At 39.2% G+C, this 19,604-nt stretch overlaps 1 protein-coding gene across 1 annotated transcript; it reads left to right on the top strand.

Moving 5' to 3' along the window:
- The first annotated feature begins 4,006 nt into the window (after positions 1–4,006).
- On the top strand, positions 4,007–19,296 carry LOC117288519 (cysteine dioxygenase type 1-like). The gene is made up of 5 exons (XM_033769408.1): positions 4,007–4,399; positions 8,981–9,058; positions 11,499–11,659; positions 16,286–16,455; positions 18,823–19,296. The coding sequence occupies exons 1-5, from the start codon at positions 4,224–4,226 to the stop codon at positions 18,871–18,873; spliced, it is 636 nt and encodes a 211-aa protein (XP_033625299.1). The 5' UTR covers positions 4,007–4,223; the 3' UTR covers positions 18,874–19,296.
- The last annotated feature ends 308 nt before the right edge of the window (positions 19,297–19,604 follow it).

Below are 19,604 nucleotides of genomic sequence, written 5' to 3'. Positions count from 1 at the left end.
GTGTCCCTAAAATCGTGGCAAATTTTTTACCTCTCTGTGCGCGATGTAAACATTGTGGAAGTTTATTTGCCAAGCAAAGAGTCAAAACTTAGAAACACGTAAGGCTCCACTGGTTATTTGCACTTGTAAATGCAAAAAGTTTGGTATTTTAGGCATTTCTACAAGGTACAAAAATATGTCATTGGGTTGAGGCCATATTATAAAAAAAATTGCCAACCCAAAAAGTTTCATCAAACACTATTTCCATTCAAATTCACGATGATCAAATCATGTTGACTGAACATTCTGCTGAGCATTCTGGAAACAATATACAGAGGCTTAAAGAAGCCATATGCCTTATATTATTTCCTAATGTTTTTTTATATTTTTTTTTAACCCTTGTATCAATATTATTATAAATATTAAAATTTAAACGTCAGCTTGGTGATTCAGTTATCACTTTTTATTTTTACGCTTTATTAATAAAAAATTGATTTGTTGTAAAATTACCATGGTAGTTTTTAAAATGTCAAAAAAATATTGTGATAAAATGAAGACAATTGCTGGCTACACGAGTCTCACAGAACACTTGCAGTCACTGCAGATAATCTTCAAACTTAGTGCGGTAATCTTCAAATTTTCTGAAGCAGCACTTTAAAGGAAGAAGAAGAAGAAGAAGAAGAAGAAGAAGATAATAATTTCTTCCACGTATGGCTTCACCGGGAAACCATTCTTTCTCGTTTGCCTTGAAAACAGGAAAAACTCAAAACAAATGGGACCAGTTGAAGTCATTGAAGATCGGTGTGGTGTGAAAACTGTCCATCAAGTTTTAAATTTATGTTTGCATACGTCTTAATTATAAACAATGAAGATAATGAAGGCATCGGTTGATATATCGCATCATTATTCTTTTCCCAATTCAAAGAAAATGACTGCATATAATACCGTGAAATTGGTAAGTGGAGGATGTAAAACAATCGAAAAGATCCAAAAACAGATCTAGGGAGTTGCTCATTTGGACAGTGATCCTCCACACCCATTTGCATTCACCAACCCCTAGCCTTCCGGCCGTCAAATGTCGGCAGGGTGTTAGTGTATAAAAAGTGGGGCATGGACTTTACCGTTTGCTGCTTTGCTATTTTCCGGATCCCTCCCATCCCATTACCACCAAGTGTTGTTTTGTTAGTATGTGTGATTAGTTGTTCAATGTCTGTTTCGCCCACTCGCCTATAAGGCCAAAACAACAACAAAATACCAGTTGATCGTCCAGATTTAAAACAAAAAGAGGAGGATGAGGGCTTTACTATTTACCATTTACTATTTTTATCAAGATGGCCCGGCTAAGTATTTCAAACAAACAGGCCACCAATTCTATAAACAATGAAGATAATTAAGGCATCGGTTGATATATCGCATCATTATTCTTTTCCCAATTCAAAGAAAATGACTGCATATTATAATACCGTGAAATTGGTAAGTGGAGGATGTAAAACAATCGAAAAGATCCAAAAACAGATCTAGGGAGTTGCTAATTAATTTGGACAGTGATCCTCCACACCCATTTGCACACACCAACCCCTAGCCTTCCGGCCGTCAAATGTCGGCAGGGTGTTAGTGTATAAAAAGTGGGGCATGGACTTTACCGTTTGCTGCTTTGCTATTTTCCGGATCCCTCCCATCCCATTACCACCAAGTGTTGTTTTGTTAGTATGTGTGATTAGTTGTTCAATGTTTGTTTCGCCCACTCGCCTATAAGGCCAAAACAACAAAATACCAGTTGATCGTCCAGATTTAAAACAAAAAGAGGAGGATGAGGGCTTTACTATTTACCATTTACTATTTTTATCAAGATGGCCCGGCTAAGTATTTCAAACAAACAGGCCACCAATTCTTCAGTTTGAATCAACCGCAAACTTATTTATACTATTAGTTGCATGGGGACCTGTGTTAACACTAACACTAACACCGTTAGTGGATACCTAACGTGGCCCCCTCTGTCATTTATATCCAACTTGGTCACAATTTAGAGCTTCAATACACTCGCTCGAATTTAAAAGTTGTCGAATTTAATCCATAACGTTCGAATTATTTGAATTGAGTTCGACGCGGCACAAGGTTAGTGCGATGCGACGTTTATAGCGTGGGCCTAAAATGTTTAAAATTACGGAGATTTAAGCATGTAAACAAAAACAAGGGCTCAATGATTCACGATCGAGGGCGCTATCATTATTTATCGGAAGAAGTTTGTACCACAGTCCGCCTATATGTAGATTGGGATATTTGGGGGTATCTACAGGGTGCATGGGGGAGGGGCACATAATCGCCTGCTGGCTCCAATGAAAACAGAACTGCAACAGAAAAACCGTAAGAGAGACACAGTTGACCCTCTGGTGACAGTGAATACTAATAAAACTGAAAATTGAATAAAATAATCCCTAAATGTAGCGATTTTATGCTAATTCTGCTTCCATGATTCAACGGAGCTCGTTTTAAAACAAAACTGAATGAGTCAGAGGTTAAAATAAGCAATTTTGTGTTGAACTTGGCCTGGAAAACCTTTGGTATCAAGTAATAAACCACACTGGGGGAGAGAGTGATTTGAACCTGCGCGATTAGAGATTAGAGGGATTGGAACCTGCGACTCGATCAGGTATGGCGGTTTCAACTTTCCGCCGTGTTCAGTTTTCCGAATGACCAAATACGGTAACATTACGTCATGCGATGCCTGCGCACACAGCAAGCAAAAGTAGTCAATTTTTAGTGCTGTATTGAGTCATCCGTGTTACTCTCCGGTAGCTGTAGTCATGGCGGCGTCCACGAGTATACAACGAGCGGCGAACGCGTGGATCGTATGAGAGAATTTGGTGTGGCACAAGCAGTGTGACCTGCTTACAGCTGTACGCATATGAATACGTGTAAAGATGGGGCAAGAGAATGTGACTAAACAGAAAAGAATCGTAATAAGGCCGTGTCCGAAACGACGACTTCGGCTACAGCTAGCTGTAGCCGAAGTCGCCGTTTCGGACACGGTGTGGCGGTTTCAACTTTCCGCTGTGTTCAGTTTTCCGAATGACCAAATACGGTACGTCATGCGATGCCTGCGCACAGCATGCAAGCGAAAGTGGTAAATTTTTAGTGCCGTATTGAGTCATCCATTACCCTCCGGTAGCTGTCATGGCGGCTTCCACGAGTCGAGTACAACTAGCGGCAAACTCGTGGATCGTTTGAGTTGTTTTTTTTGCAAGCAGAGTGTGACCTGCCTAAAGTTGTACCCATGAATACATGTAAAGATGGGGCAAGAGATTATGTGACTACACAGAAAAGAATCGTAATATAAACAATTTGGGGGTCACTGCTGAGAGAACTACAGTACTCGCCAGGGTACTCGCGGCGGTATCTGACAGGTCACCCGGAAAACTGAACACGCCGGAAAGCTAAAACCGTTCGAACAACGTGTTGATATGTCCGACTACGTCACCCGGAAAACTGAACACGGCGGATAACTGAAACCGCCACACCGGCCTTATAAACAATTTGTTCGGCGACCCTGGGATTTCTGAATAGCGCCCTCCTTTGAAACAACTTCCTTCAGTGCAGCCGTTTGTGTGTGGAAAAAAAAGACAATGTGGGGGATAACAATCGCATGTTATCGATGTAACACCCACAACTGAGTTATCTAGGCCCAATGTGAAAATAAAAACAATATCTATATGAATGATAATAAACGGTGCCACTCATCTAACGAAAGCAATATGAACTGTGTCAGCATGTAACGTCTTGGAATAAGACTACCCGACATTGTTTGCTATGTGCGTCTACTACGCAGCATGAATAGACGTAGACGTCTGCTGCGTACGTGACGTGAGTGCACCACAGAGCTAGCTGACGGGACACACCTCCACGTTGACCAATCGTATCACTGGAACTTTTGGCGGATTGCCAAAGCGTAGTCAAAGGAGGGTACCAGTCAGAGGATGTCTACGCAATGTACACACAGGGAACCACGCTCATGCTTTCCACCATAACCACAACGTTGTAGGTTATTTGGTTATTGATCGACGACGTGACCATTATCCACATGCGTGCTATGTATTCCTTGGTCTGTTGAAGCCATCTATGATCGAACTCGATGATTTGATCGTTAACAAAACCATCCAAAACCAACGAAATCCAACGTTTTCTTTCTTCAATTTTGTGCGTATCTGTTGTATAGAGTGCTGCGAGCTTTAACTTTTAGTATAACAATGGACAGTATTCCGAAATATAATAAAAACCCGCATAATCTGCAAGAGTTGATCGAAAGTTTACACGCACTTTTCGCTGAAGAAAATGTGAACGTTGAAGAGGTACAAGAAGTGATGGAACGGTACAAGAGCACTGAAGATGATTGGGAGAAATTTGCCATTTATGACGAACACAGGCAAGTATCGATATTTTTTTGACATTTTTAATAACATGAATATTATTATCTTTACGGAGTCAGACATTATTACATAATGATTGATGACATCATCAATAGAGATAAAAACTCTATCTTCACGCACATGACGCATGACATGTGCATGGATTCAGTGTCTACTGCTGTCAGACTGGCTAGTGTTGTAGTGGTGTCAGTGTTGCCTATTCTGATTCAGTCATCCTTCGAATTTACCCCAAGTTTTGGTTAGGTAAATCCTTCATGCTTAAAAAACCCATGTCACAGTCATGGTCACTGGTGAAAGAAAAGAACATGGAAAGATTTTGGCCTGCAAAATCATGTGGGAAAAGTTTCCGTATGGCGCCACCACTTTTCCATTCAATATATGAAATAATAAATATAGTATCGTGTTTACCTCAATGAGATATCCCTTTATGTAAAAATGAGTGAACAAGTGGTGGCGCCGTACGGAAAGTTATCCCATCATGTGTAAGAATCTTACTAAGATTAGAGTTAGACCCAGTAACTGGGGCGCTGTAGGTGCCTACTCCTTTTTTCGAAATGTTGACAATCTCTGTCGTACTCTACTAGTACTACGTACGAGCTAGTAAGACCGAGACCGAGAATGACAAAATTTTGAAAAAAAGTATAGCGCTCCAGTGACTGGGTCTAGCATGTCTAGTGAAACTGAAAACGTTCCGACAGATTTTGTTTTTTTCTTCCTCCATGGTTTTACTTACATGGTTTTACACACACAAGCTTTTCCTATGACTATGATGGGGTCCTACAACTTGCCGTCAACTCACTTGCGCCGTCAACTCGCCGTCAACTCCTCCAATATACATTTAAAATCCACTAAAGAAGCATAGAACTGTAAAGTATCAGCTCAAAGAGCATTCGCGCAAGTTTAAGGTCATATTTCGGAATAAAAATTGAGTTTTTTTCTTGTGAAAAAAAATTCTGGAAGCCGAAAAACTGTCGACCGCCATCTTGCTTTTTCACATTGATTAGTCTTGGCCCAAGATGTCAATGATTGGTACTTTTTTTTTATCAACACATTACACAAAGTCGTTTTTGTGAATGAATTTGTACCAAAAACCATGAGAAATATGTAGTTTAGCCCAGACTTAACACTTCCGTGCCCCCTTTTTATAGATTTTTCATGTAAATTTAATGAGTTGACGGCGCGAAAATGAGTTGACGGCGAGTTAATGGCAAGTAGTAGGACCGCTATGATGCTTGTCACACAAACATAGCATAGCTGGCAAAGTGGAAAGATTTCTGCATCATGCCACTTACAATAATTTGTTTGTTTATAAAGCCATTGGACACTTTCTCTGAACAGAACAAAAATGAAAAGTTCACAGATTTACAAATAACTTACAGGGTTTACAGAAGGTAAGGGTGAAAAGACTTCCCTTAAAGACAATGGACACTATTGATAATTGTCAAAGACCAGTCTTCTCACTTGGTGTGTCTCAACAAATATGCATAAAATAAAAAACCTGTGAAAATGTAAGCTCAATTGGTCGGCGAAGTTGCAAAATGACTATGAAAGAAAAAACACCCTTGTCACACAAAGTTGTGTGCTTTCAGATGCTCAAATTCTAAATCTGAGGTCTCAAAATCAAATTCGTGGAAAATTACTTCTTTCTCGAAAACTACTTCACTTAGATTGAGCCGTTTCTCACAATGTTTTATACTACCAACCTCTCCCCATTACTCATAACCAAGTGAGGTTTTATGCTAATGATTTAATTGAGTAATAACCAATAGTGTCCACTGCCTTTAAAATATTATTCCATGAAATGCTTTTTTTTTTTGAAAAAACATTAAACAATTATCAATTCTCGATATATCGAGAATAACAGATTTATTTTAAACACGTGTCAAGACACGGCGAAACATGCGGGAAGAAGGATGGGTTTTTTCCGTTATTTTCTCCCGACTCTGATGACCGATTGAGCCTAAAGTTTGTCATTTTATAATATAAGTTGTGACACACAAAGTGTGGGCCTTTGGACAATACTGTTTTTACCGATGTTGTGCGATTGTTTTAAAGGAAGTGGACACTATTGGTAATTACTAAAAATAATTATTAGCATAAAACCGCACTTGGTGACGGCTTATGGGGAGAGGTTGATGGTATAAAACATTGTGAGAAACAATGTTTTATACTTCCAAAGTGTGGGCCTTTGGACAATACTGTTTTTACCGATGTTGTGCGATTGTTTTAAAGGAAGTGGACACTATTGGTAATTACTAAAAATAATTATTAGCATAAAACCGCACTTGGTGACGGCTTATGGGGAGAGGTTGATGGTATAAAACATTGTGAGAAACAATGTTTTATACTTCCAAAGTGTGGGCCTTTGGACAATACTGTTTTTACCGATGTTGTGCGATTGTTTTAAAGGAAGTGGACACTATTGGTAATTACTAAAAATAATTATTAGCATAAAACCGCACTTGGTGACGGCTTATGGGGAGAGGTTGATGGTATAATACATTGTCAGAAACAATGTTTTATACTACCAACCTCTCTGAAGTGACATAGTTTTTGTGAAAAAAAGTAATTTTCCACGAATTTGATTTTGAGACCTCAGATTTAGAATTTGAGGTCTCCAAATCAGTCATCTAAACGCACACAACTTTGTGTGACAATGGGTATTTTTTCTTTCATTATTATCTTGCAACTTCGACGAACAATGGAGATAAAATTTTCACAGGTTTGTTATTTTATGCATATATGTTGAGATGCACCAGGTTAGCAGACTCGTCTTTGACAATTACCAATAGTGTCCAGTGTCTTTAAAGAAAGCCTAAAGGAATATATCTCATTGAAATAAATTGTTTCATCAACATAACAAATGATTCAGGCGTTATTTTCTGATAAAGCTAGAAAGTGATGATTTTATTTTAGACCAAGTTATTGAGGTCCTGTACTTCTTTTTTTTCAAAATTTGTCATTATTGGGCATACTAGCTAGTACAACCATTCATGACAAATTTTGAAAGTACGACCGATAATGACAAATTAAAAAAATAAAATAAAGGATTTAGTGACCCAGTAACTATTTATAGTTCATCTGCCATGTTGATGTCCCCTGCGTTGTGTGGTGCGTCGTTTGAGTATGCCCTTTTGCAGCCTAGATGCAATACAGTAAGAAGTCGCCACCATCCGCAATGTTACATTAAACATTCCCTGTCCACTTCCTTTTTGACAAGAACCATTCTCATCCCCCGCTCAATGTTGATTGGAGCGCCAAAACAGCGCAAGGAGAGCCAACATTGAAAGGAGTCACGGGGCCGGGGGCTGTGGTGCCCAGAATACCGGACACTTCGGCACCTTGCAAACTCGGCACCTTGCAAACTCGGCACCTCTCAAACTCGGCACCCACAACCTCTGCACCTTGCAAACTCGGCACCCACAAACTCGGCACACGCACAATTACAAACTCGGCACCTGGTTGAAAACGCTCAATCTGCTACGGTTGCAAACTCGGCACCCAGTTGGAAATTGAAATAAATCCCGATCCTCGTCGTGTGTAACGACGGGTTCGACGTCCTATTGACGATACATACCTAATAAATAATATGTATTTTCCAAAGATCTGTATCAAAATAATTAATACTTATTTTGTGTAAACTTTTCAAGACGTTTTTGAGTCGAAAATACGTAATTTCGATGTCCAAGTATTTTTTGGGAACATTTACACGAAACTTTGATACAATATAACATAAAATTCAAAATAAAGAGTACGTGTAAATAATTTCTAATACAGACTGTCGTGCACTGTGTTCTATTACAAGATGATCGTAGCCCACTTTATGCTGAGTTGCAAGATTCCACTAATAAACCGGGTGAGCACACTGAACTGTCGCTGCTGCCGCGCGCCGTGGTGAGGCAAAAGTCACCCACGGCCGACGGCCGCCATGTAGGCAAAACACACTCCCAAATCACACTCTCTTCAAGATCAAAAAGTCATTGTCAACCAAACGCTAACATTTTCCATGCATTTTCAAAGCCCAATACGTCAACAAATAGCGATGCACTTTCACCAACATGATTGAAAAAAAAAAAAAAAATGACCTTGCGGATGTAAAGTTTCCGGGGGGAAAAAAAATCTCCGATGCAAATTTTTCGAAAGATCGGAAGCAGTTATGGTCATATAAGCTAGCATAACTACTAATTATTTTAACTAAATTCAAACCAGTTTTTATGGTGTTTGGTTTGATATGGTTGATGGACCAAAATAGGCCGGTGCCGAGTTTGTTTGGTGCCGAGTTTGTTGGACCAAAACAGGCCAATGCCGAGTTTGTTTGGTGCCGAGTGGGTGCCGAGTTTGCGAGGTGCCGAGTTTGCTAAGTGCCGAGTTTACTGGTGCCGAGTTTGCGCGGTGCCGAAGTGTCTGGTACCCGGTGCCCAATATGGCCGGGATTGAACAACAACTGAGTAAAATTTGAGATGGTCACCGAGTTCAATTCATCATTACTTATTCAATCAAAGCAGTTCATGATTATTAATTGCCATTTGTTTTGATGAAAAAAACAAAACAATAATTTTGCCCTTTTTGATACATAGGTATACAAGAAATCTGGTGGATGTTGGTAACGGCAAGTTTAATCTGATGGTGTTGTGTTGGGGTGAGGGCATGGGAAGGTGAGTAAATCGTACTCTAAGAGAATTGTATTGTGTAATTCTTCTTCTCTTGACTTAGTTTTTACTACAAAGGTGTTGGTTAGTTTGTATGACTGATCTTCCCGTCAAGGGAACTCGGCAAGCTCCCACAAAGGGATATAAACATCAAGCTTGCAACAGCCAATCTCTCTCATACAAACATTGGTTTTACGCCTATGATTATGAATTACACAAATCAAGAAATTGTGATTCAGTAACTAGACGGCAACAATTAAAACAAAATTATAGTTATTGTGTAATAAGTGGTTAGCTGGGGGAGTCAAACCCACAACCTTGTGATTGCAAGTCCTGCAGTCTTATTAGTCTTTTCTACATACAGAGGCAACAAAGGCAATTGCCTTGATGTCCTCCTTGTCCTAAGCCTTTTTGAGGTATGGCGGATGTGATAGGAGTGTACTGTTTGGTTTGGGTGTATACACACAAAACTTATAGTGTTGTACCGGTAGCATTGTTTCTGCCATATCTCAACAAGGCTTATTGTCCTTGTGCCTTTGAATTTCTCCAGTAGAAATTAACGGTTAAGCTTGGGCGATATCACGATATTATCGAATATAGCGATATTAATTTGGAAACAATTTCGATATCGGATGGATTTGGTTTTAATCGAAATATCGATAATTGCGATAATCGCGATATATCGCAATATCGATTAAATATCGCGATGTATTTGCTAGCTGAGACATCTTGCACCCCATAGGTTTGGAGTAAAAGCAGAAGAATAGGTCATTAGAACACCTCTCTTAAGCTATGACTGTCTCTTCTACAACTTTCACTTGGAGTTTGAAGACTGATGATGTCAAATTTCATTAATCGCGATTATATCGAACATCGCGATATATTGTCGGCGATATATCGTGAATAAAATAAATTGATATCGCCCAAGCTTATTAACGGTCATAGGCTGCCCTTGACCAAGGAGACCTTTGCACCCTGCCCTTTCAAAAATGAAGTCGATGTTCAAGATGTAAATGGAAAAACATGAAATGGCATTTTACTGACGGATGGTGTTTCAAAATGTCCCAGCAATAACATAGTTTAAATAAAGGATTGTTACAGAATTAGTAAGAAACAAAAACTGTGAAGAACGTAGATTTCCGTAAATCTTACATGGTCTAATGAGGATGATAGTAGAAAACGTCCCCCTGAAATATTTCTGTCTGAAACGCGAAGGGGTTCGCCCCGGTGTTCCTGGCTGGATTGGCAGCATATTGCGCCACAGCACCTTGTAAACCATTACATGGTGCTTAAGGATTAGGTCTTATATCTTAAAATTCACCCCACTCCTTGCAGTAATAATACCTGGTGCTTTGTATCCTTTGGCATACGGTTATTATTATTATTATTATGAAACTTCATATTTAATGAGAAATAAATAATCTATTATTTTCACGTTTGGAGTGTATCGCTTAGTGAGCAGTTTTATTCATTCATTTTTTTTTTCCATGCAATGCAAAATTTATAATCGATTTGTTACTATTCTTTTGTGACCCAGATGGTTGATCGATCTCAAACTTCTACAGGTTTGTCAGTTTATGTGTAGTGGATTACGTAAAAAGCTTACACTGCCAGCAACTTTTTTTCCAGCAAAACCAATTCTGTTTTGTTCCTTTATATGTTTACCTTGATGCGTTGATCATTAAAAGTGATTAAAATGAACACATGTTGCTGCCCATGAAGTGTCTGGAAGAGTACAGATCATTCGATGTTTGTTTTGCTAAATTTGGCAAACACTTAAGAGTGTGATGAACTTGATAAGTGAGATTGTTAGACAAGCTGAGACTGGTTTGTTTAATTAACTCTTGATGTGAAGCAGATAAGAATGATAAGGAAGATTAGCCATTACCTTGATCTGTTTGTCATGGTATCACATTCATCATGTTCTATACACCTTGGACAGTTAATGGATGCACCCCCCCCCCTCCCGCTGAAAAAGGGGAAAAGAATATACAATATTACCAAAACTTAGATTAGATTAAAGGGACACATTCCTTTGATCGGGCAAGTTGGTCTATGAAAAGCATTTTAAAACCGTTTGTTATAAAATGCAGTGGTTAGAAAGATGTTGACCAGCATTTTGGGGTAGATACCGTAACCATGGTGATGATTGAAACAACATAAAACATGCTGGCTTGATATTTTGTTGTTGAAAGGGCAAGGGCACCAAGGCATGTTCTCCTTTGTAAAGTGCACCTTTATGAGAATTCCCATGGGAATGTTTCAAGGGGCACCAGGGCAATTACGTCCATTGCATCTGTGAGGAATGAGAAGCATCAGGCATTAGAATGGGAGTATCACCATACATCAGTGCTCAAACATTTTGGGCGTTGAGGTACCCTAGATTAAAAATCACTGATTGCCTTGGAATTGTTTCTTTGAGATATTTCTTGAATTTTTTTCGCAGCTCCATACACAGCCATTCGGATTCCCACTGTTTCATGAAGGTACTAGATGGCTCGCTTAAAGAAACGTTATATAACTGGCCATCACGCTCGGAGAAAAAAAGCGAGATGCAGCATGGGGCAGAATCCACTTATAACAGAGATCAAGTGACATATATTAATGGTGAGTCAGTCAAGTGCTTCAAATCCTGTTTAAGTCAGCATAACTTCATGTCAAGTTTGTAAGCGTTTAACACGGTGCAGCCATGTTGACAGCAGTTTTGGTTTATTTTAACGACACTAATTTCATTCTAGGAAATAAGGGAAAGATTATTGTCCTGTTAAGTATAAGTTTGGTATAGTACATTGTTGAGGCTGTTTTGAACAGCAGGGAAATAATTGCTGAACCATGAAAGGAGTCAAGGACGTCCATGGTTGATAGCACAGTCCAATTTGCCCCTATTGTGTCTTAATTGTTTGGTTGAAAACTCAGGAATTTTAGTAAGAGCATTTTAATTTATATTTGTTTGTACTTTCCGTACAAGAGGAAAATGAGTGTGTTAAAGTATTGGGACATAATGCTTTTTTTTAAATGTTATTATTCACTTACGGTATGTTAGTTTATCTTGTGGAAGTCTCGTGGCCGAGCAGAGTGTGGGTTGGAATCCCCAGCCGTGACACTTGTGTCCTTAAAGCAAGACATTTAACCATTGCTTCATCCTTGGACCCAGTGCACTTAATCAAAAAATAGAAGGGGTTCGCCCGGTGTTCCTGGCTGTGGCTGCTATATGCGCCGTCGCACCTTTTAAACCATTGTAAGGTGCTAAATAATTGGGTCTCAGAATTCATCATTGCAATAACTTTCTGAAAGTTTGTAATATACTTAGCGCCTGGAGTACCTTGTTTGGTAGATACATGCGCTCTATAAGACTTCAATATTATTGTGAAATTTTTACTTTTTAATATGTTACTGTACAATTGGAGTTAAAATGTCATTTTTTTTTTTTTTATATCTGATGAATAAAGCAATTCAGTCCAACTTAAATTAAGTCTCCTGACGATGACTAGAGCAAGCGAGTCGAAACGTTGAGACCAATTTCAAAACTGACTCCGCGGCAGTACAGTTAATTACGATCCTATAAGCTAAAGTAGTAGTCCAGTCTAATTTCTATACCATCCGCCCTGGTAATAGTTAAAAAGCAGGACAGTTCTTTTCAGAACTGAGAAGTCTCCCGAACCTCCGATTATCTACTCCACGGCAGTAGAATAAAGCAAGACAGTTCCCTAAGAACAACTCTACCTGGCAAGTAGATACACACATGGTGTTACCGCAAACCAAATATACAACGTAAATTAAGTTCATAAAACATGAGAATTCTGCAATAAGCAGCACCACGCTCAGTATATGGGGCAGAGAGTACCCCCCCCCCCTCCCATATCTGGCATGGTATTTGATGGCATGGTGCTGCTTACTGCAGAATCCCCCCCCCCATATCTGGCATGGTATTTGATGGCATGGTGCTGCTTACTGCAGAACCCCCCCCCCCCATATCTGGCATGGTATTTGATGGCATGGTGCTGCTTACTGCAGAATCCCCCCCCCCCCCCCCCATATCTGGCATGGTATTTGATGGCATGGTGCTGCTTACTGCAGAATTATGTGCTAACAGTAAGTACAAGGCCCAGTGTCCTAAAGCATGTAAGCATTAACACTTGCTAAGCACAGAAATATATTGCTTAGCAGAAATAGGTTAATAGCATTGTTGGGATTCAGCTTTATCAATGTTTACGTACACGTTTGCATGCTAGCATAATTTGCTTGTTTGATATAGTGATAAAAGAAGAACTTTGCTGTTATCACAAATCACGAGATATTAAAGCTGATGAATCGTTTAGTATGTTTCTTTTATATTCAACAATTGCTTTTTGGGTAGGATAGATTTTTGTCATACACAACATATAGATGTTAGTTCAGTGTGATCAGAAGGTGCAATATTACTCTTTTAATGATAATTATCATGATGTGTTGATTGCGATGATCATTATTACAAAGATAAAATGTAAATTTCAAGACCACTTCTATGAATCTTCTATATTTTCTCTGCATCCATGCAGGCCAGTTCTGTCATTTTCAAGTATAGTTAATTTGAAACTTTAATCCTATCATTATCTGACAAACAAAATGTCCAAAAACATGTGAGTTGTTTTCTGACAAATTCCAGCGCCTCCAATCTAAAGCCAACAAGGTACGAACGAACCCTAGTAGCAAGGGTTGCACACGTAACGGGACAAACAATCAGGGAATTAAACATAAATCAGTTGTAAACCTCAGTCAACGCCAGCTATCTGAAACTGAAACAAATGTCTTATCCTTAGGTATGAATTTTGCCACTACCCCGAACAAGATACCAGTTGAGGAGTTCATCCAAGCAATTGAACCCTCTATCCGAAAGCTGGACAAACAAAAGGCAGACGACATCCGTATTCAGATTCATGAGGTCTTGAAACATTCTAAACCTCCTAAATCCAATCTATCGAAACGAGAATTCCAGGCTATAAATGACCTACGCCGGGATCCCTCAATACACATCCTGAAGGCTGACAAGGGTAATGCCACTGTTGTAATGGACCGCACTGAATATGATCAAAAGGTTCAAAGTATCCTTGACACAGATACCTATGTCCGCTCAAGAAGAACCCGATCCCATCAGTTGAAAGGAAGCTCACTGCCAAGCTCCTCTCACTAAACCGTAGCACTGCCATACCCACTCCATTGTACAGACATCTCAGGCCTTCGGCCTCGAAGTGCCCGAGATTCTTTGGTCAGCCAAAGATTCACAAACCAGATAAACCGCTCCGCCCTGTTGTCTCCTCTCGAGGTTCCCCTACCTACAACCTCGCCCAACACTTGACTAAGCTTTTACACCCACTTGTGGGCAAAACACCTCACCATGTACCCAATTCAGCAGGGTTTATCGATATTGTCAAGGGAATTGAATTACAGTCATCCGATATATTAGTGAGTTTTGATGTCAAATCTCTTTTCACTAATGTACCCACCGATGAAGCTTGCCAAATAACCAAAGCGGTACTAGAACAAGATGAAACTCTAACCGATCGAACCAGCCTAACGCCAGACCAGATTCATGATCTATTAATGACATGCGTGAAGTCCACATACTTCCAATGGAGAGATGGATATTACAGACAGGCTTTAGGAACTCCCATGGGGTCTCCTATTTCCCCAGTCTTAGCGAACATTTTCATGGAAGACTTTGAACAGAAAGCCCTGGGTACCGCTCGACTCAAACCCAAACTTTGGCTCCGATATGTGGATGACACGTTCATCATTTGGTCACATGGATTGGAAAACCTTGATGACTTCCTTAGTCACATTAACCGCCAACACCCTAACATTCAGTTCACCATGGAAACAGACATCCGATTCATTACCTTTCCTTGATGTACTCATTTCCAAGAAGACTGATGGTTCTCTAGCACACTCTGTGTACAGAAAACCCACCCATACAGACCGCTACCTCAACGCTCGGTCATTCCATCCTCCTTCTGTGAAAGCCTCAGTGAACCGGACCCTACTTCAAAGGGCACACATTATTTGTGATAAGGAACATTTACCTAATGAACTGGAGCACCTTAACACAGTGCTAAAAGAGAATGGGTATAAACCAAACAAAAGAGAGTCCCTTTCAAAACACAACTCTCAGTCTGCACAATCCAAAGATATGCCCATTGCGGTCCTTCCGTACATTGGTCATACCTCACACAAAATTCAACGGATCCTCCGTGAGGCCGAAATCAAGGTTTACTACCGAACTCGCAACAAGTTGGATACTAAGCTACACACTCACAAAGACAAGCATGACTCCAGCAGTCAGGCAGGGGTCTATCGAATTCCTTGTACTTGTGGTAAAGTGTACATTGGCGAGACCGGTAGAGACCTAACTACCAGGCTAAAAGAACATAAAGCACATGGCCGCAGAGGGGAATATGACATATCTGCCATTGTCAAACACTCCACCGATTTAGACCATGTCATAGATTGGGATCAGGCTCGTATCATATCACCTGAGAGACATTGGTATACAAGGCGCATAAGGGAAGCTATCGAAATATACAGACACGACACTGTGCCACAAGATATCGGCTATTTCATCAGCAGCATTTGGCATACTATCCTACCACCCTCCTCCTCTAACAACCCCCAACTTACTGACACACCTCACTACACCCGAGAGGTTTCTCACACAATGGCCAACCCTTACAACAGCCCTGAGCCTGCCATCCACACAACCAATCAGAGCATTGATTGACCACTGAACCCCTATAAATAAGCCCACTCTTCTCTTACCTCTTCAGTCTCCTGACGATGACTAGAGCAAGCTAGTCGAAACGTTGAGACCAATTTCAAAACTGACTCCGCGGCAGTACAGTTAATTACGATCCTATAAGCTAAAGTAGTAGTCCAGTCTAATTTCTATACCATCCGCCCTGGTAATAGTTAAAAAGCAGGACAGTTCTTTTCAGAACTGAGAAGTCTCCCGAACCTCCAATTATCTACTCCCTGGCAGTAGAATAAAGCAAGACAGTTCCCTAAGAACAACTCTACCTGGCAAGTAGATACACACATGGTGTTACCGCAAACCAAATATACATTGATACCTCACCATGCAATGCCTCAAATCCTATATAAATTGTACATCAATGAAAATTCAACAGAACAAAGGATTATAATTTTAACCTATATAAATAGATGGTTTCTTGTTAAAATATTGATTTGATTTGTGTTTAGATAAGCATGGTTTACATCGGATTGAGAACCAAAGCCACACAGACACAGCATGCAGTCTACATCTATACTCCCCTCCATTTGACAGTTGCTTGTCGTTTGACCAGCGGACGGGAAAATCACATACAGTGAAAGTTACATTCTGGAGCAAATTTGGAGAACGCACTCCTTTTGTAAGTATTGAAGATTTTAGGCGTTCATTTAGATTTTTAATGGCTCTGCTTACTGCCGAATTCTACACTTACAATCACCATTCTCAAACGCCAAATTTCTGCCCTAGCCTTGTAAGCGTAGAATGCCTAGTAAATGTGGAGTACGCACATGCATAAGTTGAAATTCCCAGCAAACCATTGAAATACGCTTGACCTAAGCGCAGAATTCCCTGCTTTCATAAGCGCCAATGCTTTGCTTGTGGTAAGCAGAGCCATGAAATTGGGCCTCTAAACCATGGCGAGATTTGGAGACTGGCCAAACTCCCATGGCCAGTTTGGGGAGTTTGGCCAGTCTCAAATATCTTGATCTTGGAGTGGAATGTTGTGCATATTATATGGCTCAATGGTTGAAGCAACAATTGTAACATCTTCATGGATGATATTTGGCCCATGGAAAAAGGTAAGACAATTTGACAAGCCTACATGCACAAATTGTTTATACTTTTTCAGGTGTTTGATTACAATAATGATGATTTTTCTGAGGGTAAAAAAAAAACGTAAAAAATCAGAAATCAGATTAATTAGGACGAAAGCATGGGTACCTGTCAACTCGGTCCCAAGTCAACTCGGTCCCAAGTCAACTCGGTCCCAAGTCAACTCGGTCCCAAGCCAACTCGGTCCCAGTCAACTCGGTCCCAAGTCAACTCGGTCCCAAGTCAACTCGGTCCCAAGTCAACTCGGTCCCAAGACAGGGAAGCTTGCACGGGCCGGGCGGGAGGGACCGCAACCCAAGTTATAATTGAAATATTATAATTTTGTTATTTATTTTCGACCAAACACTAATTTCCTTAAAAGTTTTAGTTTTTTAATTAGTAGATTTTGGTTTTTATTTATTATTCTTATATATTTAAAAATAATACGTTTTGTTAAATTATAGAAAGAAAACTTTCAAGTTCTTGAAAGGTTTCTTTATAATTTAACCAAACATTAATTAATGTTATTCGTACTGTTTTTATATTATTTAATTTTAAATGTAAGTTACTTGAAAAGAAATCAAAGAGGATTCAATTTGAAAGCAAAGAGACATTTTGAAGATTTTGTTTTTTAGTTGAAATTTATTGGCCAACACAATCGGTAATTTTCAAAAGTGAAATTTGAATATAGAAACAAATGAGTCGCTATTGAAGGCATCGAATATTATACCCTGAACATTGGTGCACACTTATCCCATTTCATGTTCAAAGTCAAAGGACAGTAGTTTTGTTTTCCAATTCAAAGAAAACATACAATTACTTCCCGTCAACCATACAGACTGAGTTGACTTGGGACCGAGTTGACTTGGGACCGAGTTGATTTGGGACCGAGTTGACTTGGGACTGAGTTGACTGGGACCGAGTTGACTTGGGACCGAGTTGACTCATAAGTGAAAGCATGCCTGAATCGTGCAGCATTTACACAGTCGTGCCAAGATTTTAAGCAAAATTCACCTTGAAAAACCTTACAGGAATATTACAGAATTGGTTTTGCTAGCAAACAAGTTGCTGGCAGTGTAAGCACTTTAAATAATCCACCATATACATAAACTGACAAACCTGTAGAAGTTTGAGATCGATCGGCAATCTTGGTCATGAGAGAATAGTAAAAAAACGATTGCAAATTTTGCATTGCATCGATGCCAAAACAAAAATGAATAAAATGCTCACTAAGCGATAAACTCCAAACACGAAATTAGTTTATTTATTTCTCATAAAATATAAAATTTCAGACACAAAATGCTTCAAGGGATGTTTTCTACTATCATCATTTGACTGTGCAAGTGTTATGGAAATCTGTGAGCTTCACGATTTTTGTTTCTTACAAGTTCTGTAACGTTCCTTTAAAGGGTCTATGTAACTTTTGTAGGACAAAAAACACAATGTCCACAGATTTACACTAAACTTACACAGTTTGAAGATAATGATAGTACAAAGCTTACCTGAAAATATTACGTGCTGAGGTGCTGTAGTTTTTGGGAAATGAGTAAAACAATGTCATGAAAATAATTTTCGTCTCATGAGACAAAAATTATTTTAATCATTTACAAACACATTTTCATGACATTGTTTTATTCATTTCTCAAAAAATACAGCACCTCAGTAAGTTATAATTGAAGGGAAGCTTTCCACTATCATTATCTTCAAACCCTGTAAGTTTATTGTAAATCTGTGGACATTTTGAAAAGGTACCCAAATCCTTTAAGGTGTTCTATACTTTGATATAAAAAAAAAATTGTTTCAAGTTATGTTTATAGTTTTGACAATGTTCTTGATTCAAGTTTTCTTGGAAAGATTTGGAGTAGTCTTTAGAGAGAACAAACAAATTTAATTGTTGTTGTCTTTGTTTCTCTAGACAACTGGTGGCTGTTCAACTAGTCATTGCATGGAAGCAGAGGATAACTAAAGCAGAATCAACATCTCCAACAAACTAGTGTAATCTGTTGTAATATCACCACGCCTGCTTCCACAAAATGATGGTAAAGATTCAATTTGTTTTGAAAGCCCGATAATCAGAATCCATTTTGAAACGAGCTACCAAATTGTGTGCAGCGATTAGTGAAATGCATTGTGAAACATGAGTCATGTGAATTGCAGTATTTTCAATGTGTTATACTTTGGACTTTTACAGCCACTTTTACAGTTTTACATTGTTTATAGCTTTACTTTCAATTGTGGGAACGGGCCATTAAGTTTATAAGCTTTTTGCTTATTTGTTTATTTAACACAAAGCAGCGTGCAGGTTGTATTGTCTCGAGGTATTTATTCAGGCATGCAAATCTTCCCCGTTTCCGCGTAAAAAAAAACAAATGATAAGCGCAAAAAAAAACAAACCTAATATATGCCTGGCAACAACAATGTACAACTACAATAATGTAAAATGAGCCTAGTACATGCTTGCCTTAGAGCAGAATGAACCTCAACATTAAAGCCAGTGGACACTATTGGTAATTGTCAATGACCATTCTTCTCACCTGATGTATCTCAACATATGCATAAAATAACAAACCTGTGAAAATTTGAGCTCAATTGGTCGTCGAGTTTGCGAGATAAATGTGAAAGAAAAACACCCTTGTCACACGAAGTTGTGTGCTTTCAGATGCTTGGTTTCGAGACCTCAAATTCTAAATCTGAGGT

This window comes from Asterias rubens, chromosome 3, assembly GCF_902459465.1.
Source record: "Asterias rubens chromosome 3, eAstRub1.3, whole genome shotgun sequence".
Classification (NCBI taxonomy): domain Eukaryota; kingdom Metazoa; phylum Echinodermata; class Asteroidea; order Forcipulatida; family Asteriidae; genus Asterias; species Asterias rubens.
The sequence above is the reverse complement of the archived record's forward strand: the minus strand, read 5'-3'. Positions and strand labels throughout refer to the sequence as shown.

What these genes read in the sequence shown, in the direction of transcription:
- LOC117288519 (XM_033769408.1), top strand. Translation starts at nt 4,224, where the DNA reads ATGGACAGTATTCCGAAATATAATAAAAACCCGCATAATCTGCAAGAG. An exon ending in GCCATTTATGACGAACACAG is followed by an intron (nt 4,400 to 8,980) that starts GCAAGTATCGAT and finishes TTTGATACATAG; the next exon opens with GTATACAAGAAATCTGGTGG. An exon ending in TCAAGTGACATATATTAATG is followed by an intron (nt 11,660 to 16,285) that starts GTGAGTCAGTCA and finishes ATTTGTGTTTAG; the next exon opens with ATAAGCATGGTTTACATCGG.